The 27,934-nt window shown below is 39.9% G+C and overlaps 3 protein-coding genes across 7 annotated transcripts in view; 1 reads left to right on the top strand and 2 right to left on the bottom strand.

Annotated features, from left to right (window-relative positions):
* Positions 1-776: 776 nt before the first annotated feature.
* LOC123508851 (protein CREG1-like) lies at positions 777-9,970 on the bottom strand. 2 transcript variants are annotated; one of them, XM_045262817.1, is made up of 7 exons: positions 9,814-9,970; positions 8,145-8,234; positions 7,509-7,629; positions 3,098-3,252; positions 2,490-2,609; positions 2,301-2,382; positions 777-2,158 (listed from the first exon to the last, which is right to left on the bottom strand). In XM_045262817.1, the coding sequence occupies exons 1-7, from the start codon at positions 9,865-9,867 to the stop codon at positions 2,049-2,051; spliced, it is 732 nt and encodes a 243-aa protein (XP_045118752.1). In that variant the 5' UTR covers positions 9,868-9,970; the 3' UTR covers positions 777-2,048. The 2 variants fall into 2 exon arrangements, with proteins under 2 accessions (XP_045118752.1, XP_045118753.1); XM_045262818.1 differs by lacking the exon at positions 9,814-9,970 and adding an exon at positions 9,739-9,765.
* Positions 9,971-12,439: 2,469 nt separating this feature from the next.
* Positions 12,440-18,768, bottom strand: LOC123508850 (protein CREG1-like). 3 transcript variants are annotated; one of them, XM_045262813.1, is made up of 7 exons: positions 18,617-18,768; positions 16,662-16,751; positions 15,995-16,115; positions 13,727-13,881; positions 13,445-13,564; positions 13,250-13,334; positions 12,440-12,574 (listed from the first exon to the last, which is right to left on the bottom strand). In XM_045262813.1, exons 1-7 carry the CDS (start codon positions 18,668-18,670, stop codon positions 12,465-12,467), a joined length of 735 nt encoding a protein of 244 aa, XP_045118748.1. In that variant the 5' UTR covers positions 18,671-18,768; the 3' UTR covers positions 12,440-12,464. The 3 variants fall into 3 exon arrangements, with proteins under 3 accessions (XP_045118748.1, XP_045118749.1, XP_045118750.1); XM_045262814.1 differs by lacking the exons at positions 15,995-16,115; positions 16,662-16,751; positions 18,617-18,768 and adding exons at positions 14,703-14,835; positions 14,948-15,083; XM_045262815.1 differs by lacking the exons at positions 15,995-16,115; positions 16,662-16,751; positions 18,617-18,768 and adding exons at positions 14,703-14,835; positions 14,954-15,077.
* Positions 18,769-27,243: 8,475 nt separating this feature from the next.
* LOC123508577 (FYVE, RhoGEF and PH domain-containing protein 4-like) overlaps positions 27,244-27,934 on the top strand; it is a 206,887-nt gene continuing 206,196 nt past the window's right edge. The window contains exon 1 of one of the 2 annotated variants that reach the window (XM_045262345.1): positions 27,244-27,447. The gene's annotated coding sequence lies outside the window, so the exon portion shown is untranslated. The remainder of the gene's footprint in view (positions 27,448-27,934) is intronic. The other variant, XM_045262348.1, reaches the window with a different exon arrangement.

Raw genomic sequence — 27,934 nt, 5'->3', positions numbered from 1 at the left:
GCTCGGCAGTGGAAAGTAGAGGAATTTGTTGCATCATTGTTGAGAATATCGTTATTATGTCGTTATATACTTTGAGTCGACGCTACAACGGGACACAGAGAGGAGAAGAGTAACAGAGTGAGTACCAAGTTAGTTTAGACATGAGAAGTTTACCATTAGTGAATGAAATGCAAAACTAAGGTAATGCAGAAACAACGTGGTCAGTTTTCCAAGCACGTGTGATGTTACTACTATTTCAAGATCTCTATTATTATTATTATTATTATTATTATTATTATTATTATTATTATTATTATTATTATTATTATTATTATTATTACTACTACTACTAGGTTAAATAATCATTGCTGTTGCCAGAGAGAGAGAGAGAGAGAGAGAGAGAGAGCTTTACTGTTGCAATTATGTATACAACAAGGGATGAAGTGTAATACCGGTCTCCCCTTAAACACTCCTTCAATTACCATTCTAGCTATTCATCATATTTACTATTTGCGTATATTAGACTGTTAGTGTATAAGGACCATAATAGAGTTTTTCTCAGTAGTGAGATGTTTTGTTCGACAAGGTGTGACAAGGTTACAAGGGTACTTCTGGTATATACTCTTGGCTTTATTGTATCATGTGTAGTGTGGTTTGACTAGAATATTGCGGTTTCTTTCCAGTCTGCAGCGAGGGTGTGAGAGGTAGCTAACAGTTAATGCATCATGTATTGGACTTATTTGGTAGGTGTAGAATGATATTGAACATTGTGTGAGGATTCAATACCAAAATAATAAGAAATATATCATATATATTTGGGTTATATTTACAAAGCAGAAGGGAAGACAGCTACAGTACTGAGTCTTTCCTTGCTAGAGTAGGCAGCAATAAGGCACATTTTCATTGTAGTTGTGTAACATGGAAGCAGAATACTTTTTGAATACTATAGACTTTATTGCTTATCTTGGGAAGTCAAACTGACTGCTCCTGTGGTGTGTAGGAGCACAGCCCTCATCACCACCAGTCACCTCGTGGGGGGAAAGATTCAAAGGATAACCTGATCCATCTACTCATATTTCCTAACTATTGAAAATCCTACTTTTTTATTATTTTCTTTTTTCATGGTCAACTCGTGTACATACATACATATATATGCTTACAAGTTACACCTAACAACTAATGACTACTTCATTAACACAAATTGTAGTAATAATTGTACCACTACTAACAAATACTGACTGCATTCACTTACACAAATAGTAGGTACCAGTTGTACTCTTAACATATGGTCAGCATCTGATCCAGCACTATCTTTTAATATCTAACCACAAGCTTTGAATACTGCCAAGTGCCACACTAATTATAGAGCTGACTGTGGTTTTACTTTGATATACACAGACACATACCATGAAAAGTAAACTGGTCAATATTGTAAATGCTATAATAGTTTTCCCACTTGCAGGCAGACAAACATGTTAACTGTACTGCGCTGAGGCTCCCATCTGTTGACTGCTTTGTTACTAGTCTTGTTTAATGAAATGTAGCAAACCAACTATTTCTACCAGTAATATTAAATGAGATACTAGATTACATTGATATAAGTAATTTATCATACAAATACAAAGGTTTCAATGAGCATAAACAGCTAAGGCAGTCAACAGTGAAAGGGTCAGCCCAGTGACTATAGCCATGTCTGTTGTCCTTGGATTCAATGGCACCAAGGATATAAAATAGTAATATATAAACATTTTTGCCATTAGTTTTAAGCCGCACCAATACAAAAATACAGCATTTGCTTTGTAAACTGCACATAACCACCTACCTCATGACAAAAAATATACGATTACATTTTTCCCTCAAATATAAATGTAACGGTTTAAATTCTGGAACTCCCGGTGAAGACTTGAGCTTTTATAGAACAATTGCACAGCCTGGGACAGTCAAGGAGCTTCAATGGAGTTTATCTGTGTGTGTGTGTGTGTGTGTGTGTGTGTGTGTGTGTGTGTGTGTGTGTGTGTGTGTGTGTGTGTGTGTGTGTGTTATGACACTGTTTGCTGGACACTCAACACTCACAGTTCAGCATTGTAGTAATCCACAACATCCACCTCGCTAGCACCACCAAAGAAGTCCAGGACATAGATGTGTTTGATGTTCAGCTTCACAAATATCCAGTTATGATCTGAAAGAAAAAAATTGTTGGTCTTTAATTGTCTTTCTCTCAAACTTGGACAAATAAACTTCCTCTAAACAGCAATTATAGCAGTTAGTGGTAAATCGTGAGAGGTTTACTTGGAGAATGGGTTAGCAAAGAGCTCCCTTACCTGCCGGCCAAGTCTCCATTACAGGGTGTCTGGAGAACAAAGCTGCTTTAGCAAATTCAGCTTCACTTGTTCCATTCTTTACCTAAGGAGAAACACAATATGTTTAGAATAAATAACTAAATAAAAATCCTAGTAAAACAACAATCCTTTCCTTCCTCAGCAGATATGGCAGCAAGACACTGGCCTCACCTCCACCATGTTGCCTGTCAGAAGGATACGAGCACACCGAGGGTCCTCCGGGTCAAGGTCATGTTTCTGGCAGTAATCAGACTGGGCCTCGGAGATGGACAGTGTGGCACGGGTATCTGTCTGCAGAGGTAAGGGAACAAGTACTTGTTATTCAGTGTGAAGATCAATTGATTCATTGAAGCCAATGCAACAACAAGGTTACATGGCATGGTTCCAAGTTTTGATAATTTTCAAGGAAAAAAAAAAGTTTGCAATCAATGGACATATTAAAAATATGAACAATACAATGAAGATTGTAAAACTGGCAGGTTTTCTGATTGCTAACCATGGGTTTTCTTTATGTACAAGTAATATAAATGACTGCAGCTCCAAAATACACAAATGTTGCTGCTGGTGGAGACTTTACTTTATCAGGGAGTTAATCAAGCATGATGGTGGTATCAGATGATTTTCCTTGTTAAACTGAGTAACAAAGCAGAAAAGATTGTGGACCAGTGATAAAAGATAGAGAGAAGAACAGTAGCAAGATAAAATGTCACAAGACTACTGTAGGAGACATAATTCATATTAAGCCACTAAAGGTCCCAAGATTTCAAGTAGCTTCTCACCAGTAGGTCCTTGCCAGTGAGGTCCATGCGTGTGATGTAAGCATAGGGAGTGCCGGATGCCCTGTCCACTGGGCCATCACTGATACTCATAATGTTACCGAATGGGTAGCCCTTGATAGGGTCGGCAGTGGAGGTTGTGGAGACAGAACCCCATTCTGTGTGGAGAGTGGGAGTGATAAATGTCATGTGCATGTTAAGAGAGAGAGAGAGAGAGAGAGAGAGAGAGAGAGAGAGAGAGAGAGAGAGAGAGAGAGAGAGAGAGAGAGAGAGAGAGTTATTTGACTTATTTCTTTATCAGTGTTTTAGTTTTCACAAAAACATTTCTTTACAAATAATTGGTCTCACATTTTAGCTTGATTTATGAAAGTGGTGTGTGTGTGTGTGTGTGTGTGTGTGTGTGTGTGTATTTACCTAATTGTATTTACCTAATTGTAACATACGGGAAAAGAGCTATGCTCGTGTTGTCCCGTCTCCATATCTATTAATGTCCAGCTTTTTCTTAAAATCATGAATATTCCTTGCGTTGACCACTTCCACGTCTAAACTATTCCATGCTTCCACCCTTCTATGAGGGAAGCTATATTTTTCACATCTCTCCTATAAGTGGCCATTTTAGTTTTTTCCCATGCCCTCTCGACATTCTTCCATTCCACATACACAGATCTTCCCTATCCATTTTTCCATGCCAATCATCACTCTGTATATTGCTATCAGGTCTCCCTTTCTCTCTGTTTTCCAGGGTTGGAAGTTGCATTCTTTTCAGTCTGTCTTCATAAGTCAAATCTCTTAAGTCAGGCACCATTTTCGTTGCAGCCCTCTGTACTTTCTCTAGTTTCCTTATGTGTTTCTTTAAGTTCGAGCCCACTGTATTGTTGCATATTCAAGCCTCGGTCTTATCATTGCAGTAATTATTTTCTTCATCATTTCTTCATCTAGATATACGAACGCCACTCTTATGTTCCTCAATAAGTTCAATACTTCTCCAATTATTTTGTTTATATGTCTCTCTGGCGATAGGTCATTGGTAATTGTCACCCCAAGGTCTTTTTCTTCATGACTGGTTTTATGTCTTCATTTCCTATCTTGTACATACTCCTGATTCTTCTTTCACTCTTGCCAAACTCTATTTTCTTGCATTTTGTCGTGTTGAACTCCATTTGCCATGTACAGCTCCATTTCCATATTCTGTCCAAGTCTTCCTGGAGTAGTTCGCAATCTTTGTCACATCTCACTTTTCGTAACAATTTTGCATCGCCTGCAAATAGGCTCACATAACTGGACACCCCATCCACCATGTCATTTATGTAGACTGCGAACATTACTGGTGCCAACACTGATCCCTGTGGAACTCCACTCTCCACCAATCCCCATTCTGATGGTCTGTCCTTAATTATTGTTCTCATTTCTCTTCCTACCAAAAGTCTTCCATCCATTTTAGTAAACTGCCATGCACTCCTCCTACCATTTCAAGTTTCCAGATCAGTCTCTGGTGTGGTACCTTATCAAAGGCCTTTTTTAAATCCAGATATATTCCATCAGCCCAACCATCTCTTTCCTGTATTACATCTATCACCCTCGAATAGTAACATATCAGGTTTGTCGTGCATGAACGCCCTTTCCTAAAACCAAATTGACACTCACAAAGTATGTCATTTTTCTCCAAGAAGTCTGTCCATCTAGTCTTCACCACCCTCTCACACATCTTAGCTACCACACTTGTAAGTGACACTGGTCTATAGTTCAATGGGTCTCTCTTGTTACCTGATTTATAGATTGGGACAATGTTAGCTCTTTTCCAGTCTTGGGGCACTACGCCTTCCCTTAATGAGGCATCAATTACTTCACAAACTTTTTCTGCCAATTGCTCCCTGCATTCTCTTAAAATCCATCCTGATACCCCATCAGGTCCCACAGCTTTTCTCACTTCTAAACTCCCCATCATGTTCTTGATCTCCTCCACCGTTACTTGAAACTCCTTCATAATCCCTTTCTGTTCCATTACCAGTGGTTTGTCAAAAGCAGTCTCCTTTGTGAATACCTTCCGAAAGCATCCATTCATAGCCTCTGCCATTTCCCTGGGATCTTCACTGTATACTCCATTTACTTCTAAACTTTCAATACTTTCTCTATTTTTGATGTTGTTGTTCACATGTCTGTAAAAAAGCCTTGGTTGGTCTTTACATTTATCAATTATATCCTTTTCTTGTTTCTTTCTTTCTTCTCTTCTAATCAACACATATTCATTTCTTGCTCTTTTGTAACTTTCCCACTGCTTAATCCGTCTTTTCCTTCTCCACCTCTTCCATGCATCCTCTTTTCTTGTTCTAGCCTTTTCACATCTATCGTTAAACCAGTCCTGCTTTCCAACTTCTCTATGTTGTCTTATTGGTACAAATTTTTCTCACCTTCTTTGTATATTTTTATAAATTCCTTCCACTTTTCATTTGCTCCTTAGCACTCTTGAATTTCATCCAATTTGTCTCTTGAAAGAATTTCTTTAGGTTTCCAAAATCTGTCTTGGCATAATTCCATCTTCCCACTTTATATTCTTCATTTCTTCTAGATTTCTCTTCGTCTATCACCTTGAACTCCAAAACTGCATGATCACTCTTTGCTAAAGGGCACTCCACCCTCATCTCCTCAATGACCATTGGCTCTGTACTAAAGACCAAGTCCAGTCTTGACGATGCTCCCTCTCCTCCAAACCTAGTATCTTCTTTGACCCACTGAGTTAACACATTTTCCATTGCCAGTGTCAATAGTGTATTTCCCATGTTGTCTCTGATCCTTCCATTGACCAGTCCTCCCAACACACCTCTTTACAATTAAAATCTCCCATCATTATAGTTCGTTCACAGCCACCCAACATTTCTTCCAGACATGTTCCTGTATCACTTATCATTTCTTCATATTCCTGTACTGACCATGCATTTGTCTTAGGTGGTACGTACACCACTATGTAGTGCCTCTTTTTCCTTCATTAGTTTCTGCTCTGATCTTTAGCACTTCTGCCTTTCCCATACCTTTTTCACTTGATCCACCTTTATATCTTTTTAACCAGCAACATCACTCCTCCTCCCATCTTACCTACTCTATTTCTTTTCCAAACGTTATATTTCCTTCTCCAACCTTCATCAGGTCTTCTCCCTCTCTCAGTTTTGTTTCAGTAAGACCCACAATATCTGGGTTCTTGTCCCTCAAGTAATCGTTGAGTTCTAAAATCCCGATATCACTCCATTTATGTTGGAATACATTACATTTCGCTCATATGTAAGTTTCTTTAGTCCTTTCTTGCTGTACTTTTCTGGGTTATGAACCACTTCCTCAGTCTCATATCCAAGATTCTCCAGAAAAACTCTTTCTTCTCTTCTTCTGTCCTCTCTTCATTTTTTTTCAAAGCCTCCTTTCTCAACTCATTTAACATTTCTCTTTCCTTTTCACCGAGATCTCTTCTCAACCAAATCTTCCTTGTTGTTTCCTGCTGGGCTAGCCTCCATGACTTCTCCACCAATTCATCTACATCCTTTTGTGACTTAAGTTTGATTCTTATTGGCCTCATACCTTCTCTTGTGAACTTTCCAATTCTATGGAAGTCCTCTATTTCTTGTACTAGGTCTTTTCCCTCCTCTTGCACCACATTAATGATATTATTTATCACCTTTTTTATGTTTTTCTCTCTCTCCATTTTACTCGGTGTCTTATCCTCCTCCACACCAAATATCACCACACATCTCTTTTTGTCTACAGTTTCCCTCACCAATGTCTCATTTGACTTAATAACCTTCACCACTTTCTCAGCTATCTTCTCTTCTATGATCTGTTGATCTATAATTTCAGCAAGGCCCAAAGTTTTCTCCCTGACTCTTTGATTTCCTTTTCCAGACTTGCAACTTTGTAATTTACCTCCTTTCTTTCCACTTCCTGACTTTTTTTTCCATTCAGCCTGCTTCTCCATCACTTTTCCTAGAGATTCTCCACATTTTTCGCAATTCACTTTAATTAGCTTAACTTCCTCTTTCAGTGCTGCATTTTCCTTCTTCATATCGGCACAGTCTCTTTTTACATTGTCATAACTCGTTTCCAGGCCCTCATACTTTTCAAACAGTTTTTCAATTTTACCTTCTAACTCCAGAATTTTCTTCACATAAGTGCTCTTCTCCATTATTCCTTGAAACCCTGTGAAGTCTGATTCCTCTTTCGAGTTCACGGCCGCCATGTTGCGCAGACGTAAACAAACCAGCTGTGTGTGTGTGTGTGTGTGTGTGTGTGTGTGTGTGTGTGTCTGTGTAATTTACCATGGTTGTCTACTGTTCACCTAGCCAGTCTTCCCCATTATGGAGTGAGCTTAGAGCTCATAGACCGATCTTCGGGTAGGACTGTGTGTGTGTGTGTGTGTGTGAAACATTCTTACCAGAGATATGCACCACATATCGAGCCACTTTGGCCACCTGGTCGTGTGGTGGAGGCTCTGGCCACCAGTGTGTCAGCCGACCACTGGACACGGTCACCACTTGGCTGGATGACATGTACAGCTGTTGATAAATTGAGCCGTGAGTGGTTGTCATTCTTGGAAGATTCATATACAGTAATGTATTGTTTAGCTCCAGAATTTCAGTAACATTCTATCATGAGTGTTTTCTGAATCACACTTCTTGTTCTGCATTGTGTATTGGCAAGTGACTAGATGCAAATATTAGCTTTTGCTTTACTCATAAACTGAATATGCTTTGTAGTCTTAAAACCTTGATTATGTATTTAGTTCACCAGCTGAGTGACTTTATTAAGCTTGTTTTACATTTTTGTTGGTTATAATGCGTTAATGAGCAAGTGGACTTCACTCACAAGGATTGGTCATAGTTGACAGTTCATTGCAAACCACTTTTTTTGGTTGAGAGAAAAATTCCTGAAATATTCATAATGTATTGATTATAATCTTCATGTTATTCTAGCAAGGATGTTTTGTGTTACATATTGTACATTAACAAATTTTTTTTTACTTATTACAAGATTAATTATAAGTTAACTTGCTCACATCAGTATAACTCACCTGAAATGCTGTACCACCTAGAAGAGTCATGACAAGAGCGGTTATGAAGCCCAGGAAGAAGTAGTTCCATTTCTTGGTTGGGTAATTCTCCTGAGAAAGAGACAGAAAAGAAGTTTACATTAATTGAGTATTCAGAGGGAAACCTGGCTTTGAAGCACTGAGGATGTTTTCTCCTTTGAAAACCAATTTTTGAGGAAATATATATGTTTAAAGTGTTCATCTCACAATTGTTAATTTAAACACAGAAAAGTGGAGCTGTAAGAGTTTTAATGGGTTAAATAAAAAGAATTAGTATCATGAAAATCTGAGAGTGGGGAAGGGTGGGAATAAAAACAGGAAATGCTTGTTGAGGGACACATCCTTAAAGGTGACACAGACTCGGGAGTGCTGATGCACTCACCCTCCAGCCACATACTGTGTTTGTAACTTATTCTTTGGTAATTCTTGGAACTTCATTATTCTTATTATTCAATTAATTTTCATCTTTTCATAAACCATGATATGCCACAGGAGGTTTTCACTTACTGCTAAGATAAGTTTTCAGCTCGTCATTGTCAGATTACTTGTTGTATCGTACCCTACTGTTTTGTACCACTTCCTGGTTGTTTTGTTCCATTATGTACTGTGCTGATGATTTCCATTCTAACCTAACCCAAACTTTTAACTGGGGGAGAAGTTCAACCAGTCAGTGTATTTTGTATCAGATATAAGTTGATTCATACCTGGTACAAAAAAACCATTGTCCCACTGTCATAATGTATTCTAGTCACATCAGCTAAATAAAGTTATTCCAATCCTGAAAATATTATGGGCTGCAAAAGGAATGCATTTAAATTACTGATGGAATGAAAGCAGCACAGGATCTGTCTGCCTGCTCTGTGCTCCTTTGTGTCTGTGATCTGACCTCTTGCTTTAAATGTTAAAAGTTTTCCTAGAGCCTAAGTCAAGATGTTCACCAGACTGCCTCACCACATCCTTTAATTTATTCCTGTCACATCACCCGGTATCACTAACAGACAATATTATCCCTCCTACACCCCATGTTTGCTCAAATAGCTCATTGGTACGTTAGCATAATGAAGGCCATGCCAGGAAATTAATGAGTGTGGGGTTTGAAGGATTAAGACATGCATTACAGCGAGATGCAATGATTAATCTGTTACACTAAATATTTAAATGCCACAATCGATACGAATAGGATTGAACACAAGTTCACCTCCAGTACAAGAACGCATTTTTACCTTTAGTTTTGGGCATGATAAGACGATTTTATTTACATTAGAAGAGTTTATGGAGACCAGCAGATTGTTGGCCTGAGTCTTTACTATTACAACCCCTACATAAATTTTTGAGACTTATGACATCACCAAATAGTAACCAGAATGAATATGAAAACGCGTCATGGTACTGAAGGGGTTAAATCGCAAATAGGAAAAAAATGTGTGGAACAGACTCTGCACTATGAATTAAGTCTGTATCATGATAGAACACGAGAGCGGAATAAATAGAAGTTAAGGTAATGCAGGGAGACAATGATCTTCCAGACATTACACAATAACAACAAGAATAAAAAAAAAAAAAAAAAGTCACGTACATTTTAACACATCTGGCAATGGTTGTTACAGCATTCAAGTATTGCGTAGTACTGAACACCTGTCTTCTGTCTCACCTGCGTGGCATATTCTCGCCCCAGGAGGCTGTACGGGGCGCCTAGCTTCGACATGGTGAAGAATCGACGTCCCTTTGGCACTGGCACTGTCCCTTCTGATGCTGTGCAGGGTTGCCAGGAGAGAGCTTGGTTCGCTTCCTTAGTTGCCAGTGAGGGAAAGTATGGAGTATTTTGATATTTTTTTTGTCTTTGTAGTTTTTGTTTTTTTTTATTTGTGTATTAGTCCCACCGTATAAGTTACTGGATAGGTTTGTTAATGGTGGGAGTGGTTGTGTAATGTCATGTGGTGTTATATATAGATCTTTTGTTTAATAAGGATAGAATGTGTCTTTTTAACGGCTCTCCATGGTATCTGTTTTATTAATAATTCCCAAGTTCTTTGAGTGTTTTTCCTTTCGATTTGTTGTATTGTATTAAATTATACACTATTATCATTATTTTTTCCTACATTTCTGTTTCTGCTTCCATATTGTTTATGTTGAGTGTGCTATTGTGCAGATGATGATGATGATGGTTTTTCTTGTGAGAGTTTGGGAATAAATGAAGGCGAAGAGGCACTGGCAAGATTCTATGAGCGATAAACGTTCTGAAGTAAGTTATTCTATTTTAGTTTAGTTGAGATAAAGCCCTGAATTGTTAAAAGGGAAGGAAATAAAAGTGTAGTGTGCTGGCAGCTCACTTTGGTGTAAGTTGCCAGGAAAATAATTACGTCTGATGTATTATAAGAAAGTCGACATGTTTAGCTACTGATGTATAATTTACAAGCAACAACAGTAATCATTGTGTGTTTGAGGCAGCTTGTTTAGTTTGACTTTGCTTGCTGTGATACATATATTATTGTCGTGAAAAAAGCGAAGTAAAGATATTAACTAATGGAAAAAAAAAAAAGAAAGGCGGAACCAGCCGGACACACACACACACACACACACACACACACACACACACACACACACATTGTTTCAGTGTTAGAGCAACGTACACATCTATAGAGACAGAGAGAGACAATGAAAAATCACTCGTGTCAGCGGCTTATTATATGATTCGCATTCTCTCAGTCCGTCAGCGTCAGTGGAAAAAGAGAGAGAGAGAGAAAAAAAAAAAAACCTCACCAGCGAATGTAATTAGAGAAGCTACGTATGAACAAATAGACAAGCATATTTTCATCGTATTTCCCTTGTCTTATCAGAGATGCACTGAGGCTCTCATGGCATATCACACAACGAGGACCATTTGAAGTATTGTTCGTGTCTATGCAGATTGTTGAGGAGGAAAATTCGCCCATAATTGACTGTGTGGGAAATGCATATAATAACAGTAGTTTCTGGTTGACAGAGTGGTATGCGAGATATTACTAAGGGCGACGGTGATTGCTGTGTGTGTGTATGTTTGTATTGCTCTCTCACCATCACTGCTATCCAAAGTCTCTAGTTGAAGATAATGATGTTTTTAAGGATATTTTTATGGTTCTGGTGATGGATTGGCAAGGTTTCTGATTTATCATAAAGAGAAACTGTCTTGAAAATCCTGCTAGGCGTCTCTGTGCCTTAGGAAATTGTGGTGGTGTGAAAGCAAGGCGTTTCTGAATATGGGCGTTACATCGACTAGTGGAGGTTTTGTCCTGCTTGGGAAGATATTTATAAGACAAGACGCGGTTGATTAATCATTACTGCCACGGTCACTGCTTACTGTCGCGGTTATTTGCTCGTTATTTACTGAAGGCGCTGTCAGAGAGAGAGAGAGAGAGAGATGAAGATACTGATAAACTGTTAGTGTAATGAACTAAGTTGAATTTGATTGACGTCTATTCTTAGCATACCACAGCATCAATAATACGTATCCATTCCCAGCATACCTTATATAAACATCAGGATGGACCTATTCAGTACCATTGAAGGCTATATAAGAACACACTCATCATTGAAATATAAGTAGTAGTAGTAGTAGTAGTTGTTGTTGTTGTTGTTGTTGTTGTTGTAATTGTAGTAGTAGTAGTTGTAGTTGTAGTAGTAGTTGTTATAGTTGTAGTTGTAGTAGTTGTGGTGGTTGTAGTAGTAGTAGTAGTAGTAGTAGTAAACACATAAGAGCAAAGAAAATACGTGAAATAATTTGTCAGTTCTCGCACATAATGAATTGCTTGATTACAAAATTTATTAATATATTTGCACGTGTCAGTCAGTGCTTGTGTATGGGAAGCACAATAGTCTCTTCATTATGCATAGATATATTTCCCACTGTGTCATTACAGCTATCTTAAAGTTATCAGTTTATTTGTGAATTTCTGATACACTATTAGCCCATACTTCCACTATACCCTCTAGAATAGACCTAGACTGTGGCGTTCATACCTTCATAACTAAACACATGAAAATTTCTGAGTGTTGTTATTTAGTATGAAGCAACACCAATAAGGAAACACTGTATTTATTCTATAAACTGCACAATTAACCACTCACCTCATAGTGGAAATATTCAATCACATTTTTCCGTCATATAAAAATGTAACAGTTTGAATTCTGTAACTCCCGGTGAAGACTTGTGTATCCATGGAACAATGGCACAGTTTGGGACAGTCAGGTAGCTTCAGTGGAGGTTATCAGTGTGTGTGTGTATTTTTTTTTTTTTTTTGACACCGTTTGCTGGACACTCAACACTCACAGTTCAGCATTGTAGTAATCCTCAACAGCCACGTTCCTGACGCCACCAAAATAGTCAAAGACGTAGATGTTCTTGATGTTCATCTTGACAAATATCCAGTTATGATCTGAAAGGAAACAGATATTACAGCCTCTAAACAATGTAACCAGTGAGCTATAGCCACTTGTTTAGCTGGCGAATTTCTCTTTAGATGTTTTACTAATGCGAACATAGAAAAGCGTAGAACAATGGCAATATACGATCTGGAGACGTTAAGTAGCAGTAACATGTGGGTACTAAGATGAAATATGCATAGACAATGATTTATTTATTTATTTATTTATTTTTTTTTTATGTAGGAGAGAGGGCCAGCCAACGGCATCAAAATGTAAAAAAGGCCCACTTGAATGCTGGTTCTCTAGAGGATAAGTAAGGGTTAGTCAAAATTAGCGAGCAAATGCCTTGATAGATTACTGAGTGGTTAGTGGGTTAACTGAGACACGCTCAGGCAGTTTAGGCATGCAGTATGAATGAGTGAAATAATCTTCGTGAGGAGAGTGTAGATGATTGAAACTGAAGGATGAAATGTAAGAGGCGAGCCACTAGTACGTATAGAGAAGAATATAACCAATGAGAGGACCTTTCCATTATGGTGTGACGTCCCTCTTCAGCCAACAGAAGAGGCTACAGTAGACAAGCTCCATTATGTATGTGTGTGTGTGTGTGTGTGTGTGTGTGTGTGTGTGTGTTTCAATTTTTATTGTCCTTGAAGAATGGGTTAACAAAGAGCTATATATCTTACTTTTCTGTGGCCAAGTCTTCATTACAGGGTGTCTGGAGAACAAAGCTTCTTTAGCAAATTCAGCTTCACTTGTTCCATTCTTTAGCTAAGGAGAAAAAAATATGTACAATAGATAACTCATTAAGAACAATATGTATCCCAGTACAACGATGATGTCCTTTCTTTGCAGGTATGGCGAGAAGGCAGTGGCCTCACCTCCTCCACAGTGCCTGACAGGAGGACACGGGCACACCGAGGGTCTTCCGGGTCAAGGTCAACTGTCTTGCAGTAATCAGACTGGGCCTCAGAGACGGCCAGCGAGGCACGATCATCCGTCTGTACAGGTAAGGGAACAGACACAAGTTGTTCAGTGGAAAGACCAGTTAGAGCCAGGGTTATGCTAGCTGTAATGTCACGAGACTAAGAAGGATAAGCCACGTTATTAGGCCACTTAATTAAGGTCCCAAGATGTCAGTTGGTATAGTATTCGCTCCTCACCAGCAAGTCCTTGCCGCAAAGGTCCAGGCGGGTGATGTAAGCGTAGGGAGTGCCGGAAGACTTGTCCACAGGGCCGTCACTGACACTGAGGATGCTGCCAAAAGGGTAGCCCTTGATAGGGTCGGCTGTGGAGATGGTGGAGATGGAACACCAGTCTGTGAGGAGAGTAGGAGCATTGGAGGAAATGTGTGAAGAGGGAAACGGAGGAGTATCAGTTACATGAGAGAGAGAGAGAGAGAGAGAGAGAGAGAGAGAGAGAGAGAGAGAGAGTTATTTCTGTATCATTGTTTTTTTGTCAAGAAAATATCTCTATACAAATTATTACTCTCTCTCTCTCTCTCTCTCTCTCTCTCTCTCTCTGAGATATGATTGATTGATAGAAGCACAATTCATGATTATGGATGAAATTACGAAATAAATTAAAAGTGTTGGGAAATGCACTTAAAAGGTCAATCACCTTATTTTGAACGAAAAAAAAAAAAAACTCCTTTGAAAATGTGTGGTAATGTATTCGTTATCCTTCTCGAATTATCTCTATTGTACCGTATTTCCCACGAAAAGCACTTTGGCGGGTTTAAAGTTCATTGAAATGTCCCACGACGTTAGGCATGATCTAATGAATTCATGTTATACGGCTTGTTTTTGCGTCAGTATAGGAGTAAGGGTTATGGCCTTACTCTGGCTTGAAGTATGAGGACATGCAATACATCTGGTATGGTGGCGTATGGTAGGAAGTAACGTGTTCTGGCGGGCTTCATCTCAGTGGTTTTGAGTGAAGCAAACATTTATGCGTAGATAGGAATGGTTATGGTGCTTACTGTTCCCTGCGCTGTGTATTCTGTTTAACAAATTAGTTATGAATGGAAAGAAGAAAATGATTGCTAAGCAGAAGCTGAAATAAAGGAGAAGGATTGGAATAAAGAAAATAGAAAAATACAAAATAAAGACAGAAGGACGTTGCTTCATCTTTATATACTTTTACTCGAGAAGGAACAAGCTGCTGGATTCATCTCATTGCTGTCCTCCTCTTCCTCCTCACTGCCTAGCACCTCCACTTGGTGATTCAAAGAGCTACCGCCGCTGCAGTGTTGTAAGGATATGAAGCCATACTGAGAAGGAATGCAGAAGGAAAAGAAAGAACGTGATCAACATGTTGTAAAATGACTTGGAAAGGATTATTACAAAGGATAAGATCTGAAAGCTTCAAACTTGTTTCTTTACCGGTACCAAGAACAACAACATGTGAGAGGAAATAACGGATCCATATGTGGCACCCCGCGGCACTGCTCTGGCACTGATGCTACGTCCCAACACAGCTCATGTCTCTCTGGGGAAGACTTCTGGTGCTCTGCGCGGGGCAAAGGCAAGTAATCAAGTGATCCCATGTCATATTAGTAACGTCCACACGCTTATCGCTTATCGACGATAAGCTTCTCGCTATCAGTTTATTGGTTATCACGATCATTATTCTCATTCGTTATCGCGCCACTGTAGGGCGTCTGTGGTGCGAAATATTAGAATAATGGACGATTATTACTGTGCTTCTTGTACTTGTGTTCACAAGTTAATATATAAATATCATTCATATTGTTGTATGGATAAAGGAGATAAAGACACTCAAGTTTTTTAAAATGGCCACAACTCAAAACGATTGTTTTTTTTTACCTTTCAATATTTCCATAAAGTCAGGGGTTGATAGATTCACTTGGAGAACGCTGTTGTTCATGACGGAAATCTTTGATCATTTCAGTGTTCAGGAAATGTGGCACAAAAAGACAGGAGGATGGGGAAAAGGCGAAAAATGTTGGTGTTACGTTTTGCATGACATGGTGTGGCGACGTTTCACCATGTATGGCAAATTGAAAGAAATGACAAGGTAGTCTCCACTGCTCAAGTAACTTTACTTTAGGGTGATTAGTGTAGTCTCTAGAACACTTAGTGAAATAATTGCTAATTATGTATTAGCGTCATGACTTAAAATCTGAGGACATTCTTTTCCGTCGACAAATTAGATGATGATAATAATAAAAAATCGCCGTGATTTTTGTATTCGGATTTTGGACCAGCTGAGGTGAGCATTACTGCAATGCGAAAATTGTGCAAATTGAAAATGTGCAGTGATCCCAGTTCACAAATGTTCACTTTGCAAACTGTTTCATTGAAAGTGACTTATTCACAAGGCAAGGTGGTGGTGTGTGTGTGTGTGTGTGTGTGTGTGTGTGTGTGTGTGTGTGTGTGTGTGTGTGTGTGTGTGTGAAACATTCTTACCGGAAGTGTGCACCACATATCGAGCCACCCTGGCTACCTGGTTGTGTGGCGGAGGCTCTGGCCACCAGTGTGTCAGCCGGCCACTGGACACAGTCACCACTTGGCTGGATGACATGTACAGCTGCGGACATAATGAGCCGTGAATGGTTGTCATTCTTGGAAGATTCATATACAAATTCATATATTATTTAGCTTCAGAATTTCAGTAACATTCTATCATGAATGTTTTCTGAATCACGCATCTTGTTCAGCATTGTGTATTGGCAAGTGACAGGTTGCAAGTATTAACTTTTGTTTTACTCATAAACTGATCATGCTCTGTAATCTTAAGACCTTAATTATATTTTGCTTAGTTCACAATCTGTGTGGCTTCATTAAACTAGTTCCTGATCGGTCACGTTTTCTGTTGGTCATTGTGTGTTGATGAGTAAGTGGACTTCACTCACAAAGGTTGGTGATAGTTGACAGTTCATTGCAGAACACTTTTCTGGTTGAGAAAAAAAATAAAAAAATAAATATTGATTCAAGCCTTCACGTGATTCTAGCAGCATGTTTAGTGTTAGGTGTTGCATGTATTTCAACAAGTTATTTGGTTTACTGAAAAAATTTACATACTGTTTACATCCTTCATAAGGTCACCTATTTAATTAGTCTTACTACAACTTACCTGACATGCTGCAACACTTAGATGAACCAGAACAATAATCGTCACCAAGCCCAGGAAGAAGTATTTCCATTTCTTAAGAGAGTATTTTTCCTGTTTAGGTGAAAGATAAGAAATGAGCATTAGCTGAGTGTTCATCCTGCGCGGACACCGAGACCTGGGCTGGGATTCACTAACACTCTCTACTTAAGTAATGTGTACGAAAATAAGTAAGAAGTCCGTACGAACTCTCCCTAAAGTGATTCACTAAAGATTTCTTAAGTTCGCCATCTTGGATACCTTCTTTTCAGCTGTCTCTTCTCTGGCGGTAGTCTCCGCTAGATGGCATTAGTGCATGATTGACAATTTTTTCCTTCAGCCAATAGCAGTGCTTTTTGTTCGAGGGACATTAACCAATCAGCAGCTAGTAGAGACAAGTAATGCGTCATAATCACACGATACAAGAGACAGCAGTGCCAGTGGAGCCCAAAAGAGAGTTACAGCGCAACTCAGCCCATTGCCAACTCGGCCCATTGTCAACTCAGCTCGCCTATATCAATTCGGACCACTGTGTGTATCGACATTATTAACGAGAGAAAAGCATGATCCACAAGCTACGAAACATGTTTATTGCTTCGTTAACGTTGATGAGTTCAAAGTTGGTAATCGCAGTCACCGTCAAACATTATATATGTACACAAGTGAAATAAAGATAATTCTTACATTGCACTGTTACTGCCAGGCTCTCTCTCTCTCTCTCTCTCTCTCTCTCTCTCTCTCTCTCTCTCTCTCTCTCTCTCTCTCTCTCTCTCTCTCTCTCTCTCTCTCTCTCTCTCTCTCTCTCTCTCTCTCTCTCTCTCTCTCTCTCTCTCTCTCTCTCTCTCTCTCTCTCTCTCTCTCGTCATTATTGAGCACTGTCTCTGCCAGGCACTCACACCTCCCGGATCACTGTTTTACACTGTACACATTATCGCCAGTCACCAAAAAGGATTAGCATTGTCATTAAGCTTCTTTCCAGATTCACTGTACTAATACCTGTATCTCAATCTCCCTCCCTCCTCAGGTCACTGCGCATCATATGATAACATCGTTTGTAATAATTACATATTTCACTCTCCTTTCTTTTTCAGGCAACTGTCGTATGCTAGCACACTTGTATTTCATCACTTATCAGGCCACTGTCATGTGCTAATGTCACCTGTAGTTCTTTATTTCAATCTACCTCTCCTTCCTTAACCTCTGGCTTCGTCATTGTTTACCTCGTGGTTGTGTAGTGGAGAAAAGGCGTTCATAGGTCCAGTTTATGAAACTTTATGGGGTTTCGAGAAAGTACTTAACTTCTAAGGTACTTAAGAAGTTCGTGTTTAGTGAATATCTCTGAGCGTAGATACGAACTTCTTAAGGTCTTAAGAAATGCGTAACTGTTTAGTGAATCCCGCCTCTGCCTTGGAAGCACTGAGGATGTTTTCTTTATTGAAAACCAAAGTCAACATTTAAGGAACATTCATGTAAAAAATATTTTTTTTCAAACTGGGAAAAAAAATCCTACAGTTTCCTTCAGTATCAATACTATGAAAGATTTGGCAACAATTAATGCATTACCAGTGTTATACTCATTTGAATCAAATTTTAACATAATACATAAACTAAATAGTGAAGCTAGTGGCCATGATGACTCAAGAAGAAGTAGCTCTCAAATTATGTGGACAATAGTAAATTTGCGAGCTAGAATAATGTTCCCCTGTGGCCGCTGGTGGCGCTACCTTTGGGGAGAGAGCAAAAAGTGAATGGACTGTCCTCCTATTATGCTTGGTCTTTGGTGTACTGTAATGTGTAAAATTTCTCGCTCTTACCCTCTTTCTCGCTGTCAGTGTGGGTACAACTTAGTCTGGCAATGATAGTTAGTAGTCAAAGTGGCAGTCAGTAGCTCCAGCATGTAGGTGTCACGCAATAATACCTGCACCTGTCTTCTGTCTCACCTGTGGCATGCATTGCTGCTCCAGGAGGCTGTGTTTGGCTTCCGACTTAGACATGGTGAGGGAAGGACGTGCGTGTGTGTGTATGTGCTTGTGTGTGTATGTGTGTGTGTGTTGTTTGTCTCTTTGAAAATAACACGGGGTTTGGCTGGCACTGTCCCTTGCAAGCCTTAAGTAGTGCACAATACTGGTGGTGATGGTGGTGGTGGTGGTGCCGAGGGTTGCCTGTAGGAAGATCTGATGTCTTTTTAGTTGCCAACGAGGGAGTTAAATTCTGTGCAGGTTTGGTTTTTATTTATACATTGGTCGTTATCGCACATGTTCTTGGAGTGACCCTTTGATGCCACTAGTGCTCGTGTGAGGATATTTTTGTGTGGTGTCAGAAGTTTTGTGTAGTTGTGATAGACTGTGTGTTTCCAATGGCCTCGTCTTGCTGGTAGTGTTTTTATTAATTGCTCCTGTTTTTTTTTTTAATGTTTTTTAGTTTTCTTTTAAGTTATTGTCTTTCCTTCAATAACAATATTACAAGTAGCTTTTTTTTATCTGGTGTTTTGTGCTTTATTGTACTTTATTTTTACTTTATTTTCATGTTATTGATGCTCATGGAGTTATTGTGCAGATGATGATGATGATGATGATGATGATTCTTACCCTCGAGAGTTTAGGGACAAATGAAAGCAAAAGATACGCTGTCAAGTTTCACTGAGGAACAAGTGTTCGAAGATTGTATTATCCTGGCAACAATTCAGTTCAGTTCATAGAAAAATCTGAACTCGAAAAAAAAAAAAAATCGAAATGAATAGATAAATGAAATAAGAATCCGCGGTGGTGTGTGAGCGGTAAACAAGATTGAAAGAACAAGACAAGTGTAGTGCTGTGGTTGGTCACTCTTGTATGATATTTAGCTACTGATTCTACACATTTACTACAAGACAGCGGTAATCAATCAGTGCTGTGGAGTAATTGGTTGGTTTCATTTCACTCTGTTTGATTTCAAGACTTACCGTTATAATGTATGTTTTTTTTTTTTTTTTTTTTTACGGTAAGGCCTATAGCGCCTGTAGGCACACTTGAAGAGTGTATGGGAAGCGCTGTTCAGCTTCCGCCCATTAGTGGCGCAGGCAATTTTATTTATAGTGGTACCCATATTAAGGCCCATATCACCGCCCAAGCTCATCTTGAGTGTGAAGGTGGGATGTTGCTTGTAAGATTATTTATTTGTGAAGCAAGATCTCACAATCAAGGGACAAGTGTGTGTGTGTTCCCCTCTCTCTCTCTCTCTCTCTCTCTCTCTCTCTCTCTCTCTCTCTCTCTCTCTCTCTCTCTCTCTCTCTCTCTCTCTCTCTCTCTCTCTCTCTCTCTCTCTCTCTCTCTCTCTCTCTCTCTCTCTCTCTCTCTCTCTCTCTCTCTCTCTCTCATCTCTCTCTCTCTCTCTCTCTCTCTCTCTCTCTCTCTCTCTCTCATCAAAGAAAAAAATGAAATCGCCACTAATTAAGGGCGTTTAAGGAGCTATGCAGACTTTCTTGCTTCCCAGTAAAACTCATCATGAAGAGTCACTTCCACGCTAGTTTGAGCTTTGTGTTAGATATCGAGGGCCGCAAAGACCACTTCAGGTGTTCTTGCATCCTCTGCAGATTGTTGAGGAGGAAAACACGCTGATGACCGACCTCCTTTATGAGATATCCGCACGATTGTATTAGATTTTTTTTTTTTTAGGTATTCACGGTAGAGTGGTTCACGTTTTTTCTTTTTTTTTTCTGTGGTTTACAGTGGATATGGAAAAAAGCAAATACACCATCCATACATGCAGTCATCTATACACACACACACACACACACACACACACACACACACACACACACACACACACACACACACACACACACACACACACACACACACACACACACACACACACACACACACACACACACACACACAGGTAGACAGATAGATTGCACAGGTGAACGTGACATTTTCTAAGTACCTGTTTGAATGACGTAATCCTGTGTGTGTGTGTGTGTGTGTGTGTGTGTGTGTGTGTGTGTGTGTGTGTGTGTGTGTGTGTGTGTGTGTGTGTGGTTTGTCTGCTTCAGTACCTGTCTGCGTCACCGTGCATGGGATTATTGATTCGATAGTGATACTCGTACACGGATCATTGTTGTTTGAGTTATTGTGGCAAGGAGTTATGTGTTCTTCAGAGAAATGGTAATGGAATGTGTCCAGTGCTTGCTTAGTTTGATATTCACTGCAAACTGGCGTGCTGAAAGATGCAAACTAGAAATAGCAGTGTTACAGTGAACGAGTCATACATAGCCAGAAATGGATGTATTGTAGTAGAAGAATATTAATAAGTTGAATATTTTTACCTCAATAATAAAAAAAAATGTCCAAGGTCCGAGTGTAGGTTGGGCTTCCTCACTCGGGCCAACGGTTTCCTATCGGGTGGGCTTTCAGATAGGAGGTACCCTAAAAAGTATCCCCTTTAACCCATTAAATTCCCGTGAAAAGCCCACATGGTATAAATAGAAAAAAATAGATAAATGAAATAAAGGGAAAAGTTAAATGATAGCGAAATGAAGTTACAGATTCTCAAGATGAAGATTTTTGGTTGGAGATGATGTACGTAAGAAGTGGTTTTAATTTTGATATGGTACAGGTGGTCCTCAGAAAGGCGTGTTTGAGGAGAGGTGGTGCCTGTCTCTCTCCCTGTTGCTGTCTTAATAGCTTGCGTGCTTAAGTAGTTCATCACACTGTACTTGAGAAACGAGAGAGAGAGAGAGAGAGAGAGAGAGAGAGAGAGAGAGTTATAAAGGACAAAGGAGTGAAGATTATTGGCTATTGGGTGATGTTTAGTGTTGTGTGACTCATGATTTATGTAATGAGTAGTGATGTTGCAACCTCTCACTTCTCGGGACTTATGAGGTGACAGGCAACTTCTTCATGCGACCTTAACCCCTTGAGTACCATGACGCACTTTCATATTTATTGTACTTACTATTTGGTGATTTTGCACAGCTCCGATAACTTATGTGGGGGATTCAAATAGTGAAGACTGTAGCCATTAATCTTCTGACCTCCATAGACCCTTCCTAATGTCAATAAAATGGTCTAATTGTACACAAATCTCAAGGTAAAAGTGTCCCAGTACTGAAGGGGTTAATCCCAGTGTATTGCGCAGAGTTATCCTTCTCTATCTGTTTCTATCCATTTCATCATCTTGACCTCCCAGCTTGTTCATGTCACTCCTCGTTACGTCTCTCCATTTTATTCTTTGCCTCCCAACACTCCTCTCCCTAACCTCCGCCAGCATTGCCTTCTTCACTGCTTCGTCCTCTTCTCTCCTTTTCACGGGTCCAAAATACCGTGTAAGGTGACAGGCAACACGTGGCAGTAATTCCGGTTCAGACGAAGTGATTCAATTAGTGGAAAAGAAACCGGTACGCGAACAAACATTTGGCCGTGACAGTCAGTGTTAGTCTGGAAGTAGTTTTTTTTTTTTTTTTTTTATGTGCATGCGATCCTTATTGTTGTGTGTCCCGCTTTACCGTAAGATATATTAGCCCCTCCAGTACTGAGACGCACTTTTACCATGTTTTGAGTATAATTAGACGATTTTATTGACTTTAGGAAGGGTCTATGGAGGTCAGAAGATTTATGGCCAGAATTAGGGATGTACCGATACCAGAACTTTGACCGATACCAATACCATAAAATTTGGCCGATACCGACACTACTACTGATACTGATACCGATAACAGTGTATTGGAAACCAGTCTATAGGATTGTTGCCCACAATGAGTGTTATGGGTTCCAATGTTTTGTCTACAGGCGGAATATCGGTGACGTCACTTAAAAATATCGCTAAATGCTCTTATGATCATATAATCACACACAGGAGCAGGCTGCAGTGTGTCTGTCTATACAAATACACCCCACCCATCTATCCGCCCACCCAACCACACACACACACACACACACACACACACACACACACACACACACACACACACACACACACACACACACACACACACACACACACACACACACCACCATCCTCCCCCAATCTTATCAGTCGAAAATTCATTTGCATTCTCACTTGCACTGAAGTCAGACCTGGAACTCAGTCCCTCAGAGACAACAGATGCACAAAAAACATGTGACAGCTCTCCCTCAGAAACAAGACTAACCATTCCAGAGAAGGATGATGACTAGGGCGCAGTTCTCACACACACACGCACACACACACACACACACACACACATACAAATACGAAAAATACACAAAAGCACAAACAAATGCACAAGTCTACAGTTTCTATCTGAAGTGAGGGATGTAGTAAGAACCCCCTCCGCCCCCGAGTCTACTACCGACCTGTCTCGTACACGTACGGTAGCAGTGGTAACTCAGTAGCAAAGAACATATTCTATTACTACGCACCATGGCATTCTCATCAATTTACTTTTATCGCTATGAACATCCAAACTCTGCTTAACAAAATAACTTGCAGAGGGAGATACACTGCGTAATAGATTCTTTTTAAGTATCGGTAGTATCGGCAGATAATAGCCGATACCGATACCGATGCTCCTTAAATGAGCCGATACTGCCGATACCGATACCGATACGTCGGTACATCTCTAGCTAGAATCTTTACTATTTCAATTCCCACGTAAGTTTCTGAAGCTGGAGAAAATCACCAAATAGTAAGCAGAATGAATATGAAAACCCGTCATAGCAGTAGCACTGAAGGGGTTAATAGTTCATATCTTGTCTTGTTTCTGTGGTATCTTTGCCTTCAGGTTACATTGTGTTTTTTTCCTTCTGTATCGCCGAACACTTGATAAGGGACGTCTGCTTTGAGTCCCACCGCTGCCCAGAACACACTTTTTTCCTTGTATATATATATATATATATATATATATATATATATATATATATATATATATATATATATATATATATATATATATATATATATATATATATATATATATATATATATATATATATATATATATATATATATATATATATATATATATATAAGGTCAACAACAATTGCGATTGAATAAAAGGGCCACTGAGGTGCCGGCTCCCGAAGTCCCTTGAGTATATTATGCAGAGAAAGATATGAATGATTGAGAGCGCTGGTTAACTCTGGCATTCGAGAGGTGGACAGAATAGGGGTGAGAGAAAGAAGTCTTGTGCAGCGAGGCCGCAGGGAGAGGGGAAGCATGCAGTCATCTAGAACAGAAGTTGGCATGAAAATAGCTGTAGAAGATAGCAAGAGATGCAACATTGCGGCTGTGAGAGAGAGACTGAAGACACTCAGTCAGTGAAGAGGAGTTGATAAGAGAAAGTTTTTGATTCCTTGGAATAAAAAAAATTGGAACCTCCCCCGGATAAGGCCCATGTACAAAGTTAGCAGTTACTAGTAGGTGGAATGGATGAGAGAAACTGGCGGAGACGACTCAGAACGCTTAACTTCATTCGAAGCTTCCACTTCAGATTGTAAGTAAAGGACAGACTGAGTATGTTCAGTGTAGAAGAGGGGAACAGCTAAGTGTCATTGGAGAAGAGGGATTGTTGTTTAGAAGGTTGTGTCGAGTTGATAGATGGAGGAATTGAGTTTTTGAGGCATTGAACAATCATCAATTAGTTTTGCCCCAAATTAGAAACAAGAGAAATCAGAAGTGATGGTGTTCCGTGGCTTCCCTGCGTGATCTGTTGACTTCCTGAAGAGTCCTTTAACAAATAACACCAGATCGTCAAATGATAAGACACCTGCAGTAAACATGACTGGAACTATAACTGTAGAGTGTTGTAACAATAGGTTAAATCTTACCAATTTTTATCAATACGTTATAAGTTTATCTAGTTGTACAAGTGAAGGAGGCGTGGTACAGGTCGTCGACTGCAACGATGCCCTAAAAAAAATCAAACACTCTTATCAGTGGCATATCTTTCTGCTACCATTGGTTTGTTAACATGCTACACCTGTTCAAGTGGACTCTAAGAAATCAAGCACTGTTGGCAGGGGCTTATCTGCTTATTTCTCTCTCTCTCTCTCTCTCTCTCTCTCTCTCTCTCTCTCTCTCTCTCTCTCTCTCTCTCTCTCTCTGGCATTACTGTGTCCCTACCAGGTTCATGCACCCAAAAACAGACACACTCACGCACGCAACATTTTTTCTTGATGATGAATGAGAAACTTGTGGCACGGAAGGAACTGAGAGAGAGAGAGAGAGAGAGAGAGAGAGAGAGAGAGAGAGAGAGAGAGAGTAGAAAAAATAGTAAAGAAAGCTGTTGAATGAATATACAAAGGTAAAATAAAACAAATAAAATAAATTGGTAGATAAATACTACTACTACTACTACTACTACTACTACTACTACTACTACTACTACTACTACTACTACTACTACTACTACTACTACTACTACTTTCATTGTAGATTCAGTCATACCAGAAAACGTTTTGGCTCCATTTTCTCTCTTCCGTTTTCTTTCTTTAGCAGTGGCACGTAACCTTACATAAATTCAGGCAAACTGTATTAGAAGAGACTTTTCCCGCCACTTTTATTAACTTTACTCATTCTTAAGTTTGAAATTAGTTAAATATTCCTTTTTGTAACTTTTCTCCTCTCGTTTCTTCTTCCTCTTCTTTTTTTTCTTCTTCTTCTATTCATTCTTCCTTTCTGTCTCTCCCTCTCTCCTTAGTGTATGAAAGAGAGAAGGAAGAGTAAGAAGGAGAGAAGGCTTTGATAAAGGGAGGTGTATACGGTAAGGAAGAAGGAAAAGGAAGTATGGAGAAGAGGAAAAGAAAGGAAGACATGGAATAATATGAGAGAAAAAAAGATGAAGTATGAAAAAAGGAAGAGTGAAGAGGAAGAAGAGGAAAGGAAGGAATATATGGAAGGAAGAAGAGAGTGAAGGAGGAAGAAGTGGATAGAAATGGGAAGAGAAGGAGGTGAAGAAGAGTAAAGGGAATGAAAGATGGAAGAACAGTAATATTGAAAGAAGAAATAGAAAAAAATGAATAAAAAGGCAATATGACAGTAAGGAAGAGAGGAAGAAAAGGGCGGAAGAGGAAATGAAAGAGAAATGAAGAAAGAAAGAGAAAAAGTAATGTATAAAGTATGGAAGAGGAAAAGGAAGAAATAACAGGAGAAACAAGGAAATGGAATAAAACGGTAAGGAAGGAAGGGAAAAAGAAGAGAATGAAGGAAGAGGAAAAGAAATGAAAAAAACGAAAGAGAATGATGGAAAAAAGGGAAAATGTGTGAAAAGTCAAGAAGGAAAGAAAGAAAAGGAAGAAACAAAGAATAACAAGACAACATTGAAGAGAAAAGGAGAAAATGAAGAAAGGAGGAAAAGAAAAATGAAGAAAAGAAGAAGACAGTAAAATGTAGAAGAAGGAAACAAGAACTGAAGAGAGGAAGGGGAGTGGTGTGAGGGGAAGGGAAGGGAGAAGAGGGGAAAGAGGGAGAGGGGAAGGGGAACAGACGCTGAGTAAGATGTTTCACACGCGGCACTGTAAGATAAGGTGTGTTGGCTCAGGCACCTACACACACACACACACACACACACACACACACACACACACACACACACACACACACACACACACACACACACACACACACACACGTCACCTATTTTCCTATCTGTACATTTATCAAGTGTCTTATCGTGTTTATTTACCTTTCCAACTCGCTGATTAGTCGTGGGTCAGAGTAGGGAGGGAGTGTTGTTACCTGTTGATCTGTTACCTGTTGTGGTGATCGTACCTGTTACCTACCTGGCTGTACGTTTAACCCCTTCAGTACCATGACGCGTTTACATATTCATTCTACTTACTTTTGGATGGTTTTCTACAGCTTCAGAAACTTATGTGGGGATTAGAATAGTGAAGACTGAGGCCATTAATCTTCTGACCTCGAGAGACCCTTCCTAATGTCAATAAAATAGTCTAATCGTACATAAATCTCAAGGTAAATATGTGTTCTGGTACTGTAGGGGTTAATCACAGGTGTACTGAGTGAGGAACATTATATTATCTTTCCTGTATTTACGTGTTTTCAGATGATTAAGGATGAAGGGAATACTGAAGATCGAGGAAATGCAGTGTCTAATTTGCACTGCGTTTAATAAATCATGGTTTATTATCGACAGTAAAGGGATAAGTAGAGAAACACTCCGCCATTACCGTATTTGTCTTAATTGTCTTTCCCGACGCTTGGTAAACACCGGGAAGAGAGAGAGAAAGAGTGAGGGAGGCTGAATGTACGCTGCTGTCAATAAATGATGCGTTTATTCATGCTGTCTTTCCCGGAATAGTGTGGGAGGCAGGAAGTGAATATCAGCGTGTGTATTTCAATCTTTCCATGTAATTCAGGCTACAATCATGCACTGACAACCTAACATTCATTTACACAAGTTGTCCTTTAGCTAAACACAGAGGAACCAGCAGGAGAGGCATAGAAATCAGTGAGTAGTGAGTGTAATGTGCCGCGTGTGTGTTATCGCCAGGAGTAGAGGCAGAACTGATGGTGGTGTCCTCTGGCGGTGGCTGGGGGAGGCGTGGCGGACCGGCGTGTCGTCTGCAGCGGGTCAAGGCGGGAAGGGAACGTCAGTAAGCTTGTGGCAGTAGTGGGGTGGGGGAGTGTACCGCCGACCAGCCAGGCGTCCGCGGTGACATAAAAGTGATCCTTGGTGAGACGCGCGGTGGTTTAAAGCTTTGATATTGGCGAGAGGTGATTTAGCCACACCGACACCTGGATTACAGCGCGGGACTCACCTGGTTCAAGCTCACGATGGCGGTGCTAAAGGTACGAGGAAGGAAGAGCTGGGTGGCGCTGAGAAGAGCGAGACACACCAGCTGGGAGAGAAGGGTGGAGGCACTTGGGAGGGTGAGAGGGAGGGAGGGAAAGAGGGAGAGTGTTGGGTTGGCGTCCTTTTCCCCATTGGTGACTCACTGGGTCAATGTCTGCACTCACTGAGGCTGTCTGGCCATGGGTGTGATGTGCGGGAGTCCTGCTTCGTGGTGAGAAAGAAAACGAAGACTAGCAGAGGCCACGAGGAGGGAAAGAGTGAGGCGGAGGCGAGGAGAGCGAGGAGCAGGGAGGGGCCGCCAGAGAGAGTGAGAGTGAGTGAGAGGCTGGCAGCAAATACTCTTACCTCAAGCACGGTGGAAATAATGAACGTTTGGGATTCAAGAACTGACACGAACGCATCTCGAAAATACATAAGCTTCATTATTATTATTATTATTATTATTATTATTATTATTATTATTATTATTATTATTTTTATTAT

Source organism: Portunus trituberculatus, chromosome 25 (genome assembly GCF_017591435.1).
Source record: "Portunus trituberculatus isolate SZX2019 chromosome 25, ASM1759143v1, whole genome shotgun sequence".
In the NCBI taxonomy this organism is placed as follows: domain Eukaryota; kingdom Metazoa; phylum Arthropoda; class Malacostraca; order Decapoda; family Portunidae; genus Portunus; species Portunus trituberculatus.
The sequence above is the reverse complement of the archived record's forward strand: the minus strand, read 5'-3'. Positions and strand labels throughout refer to the sequence as shown.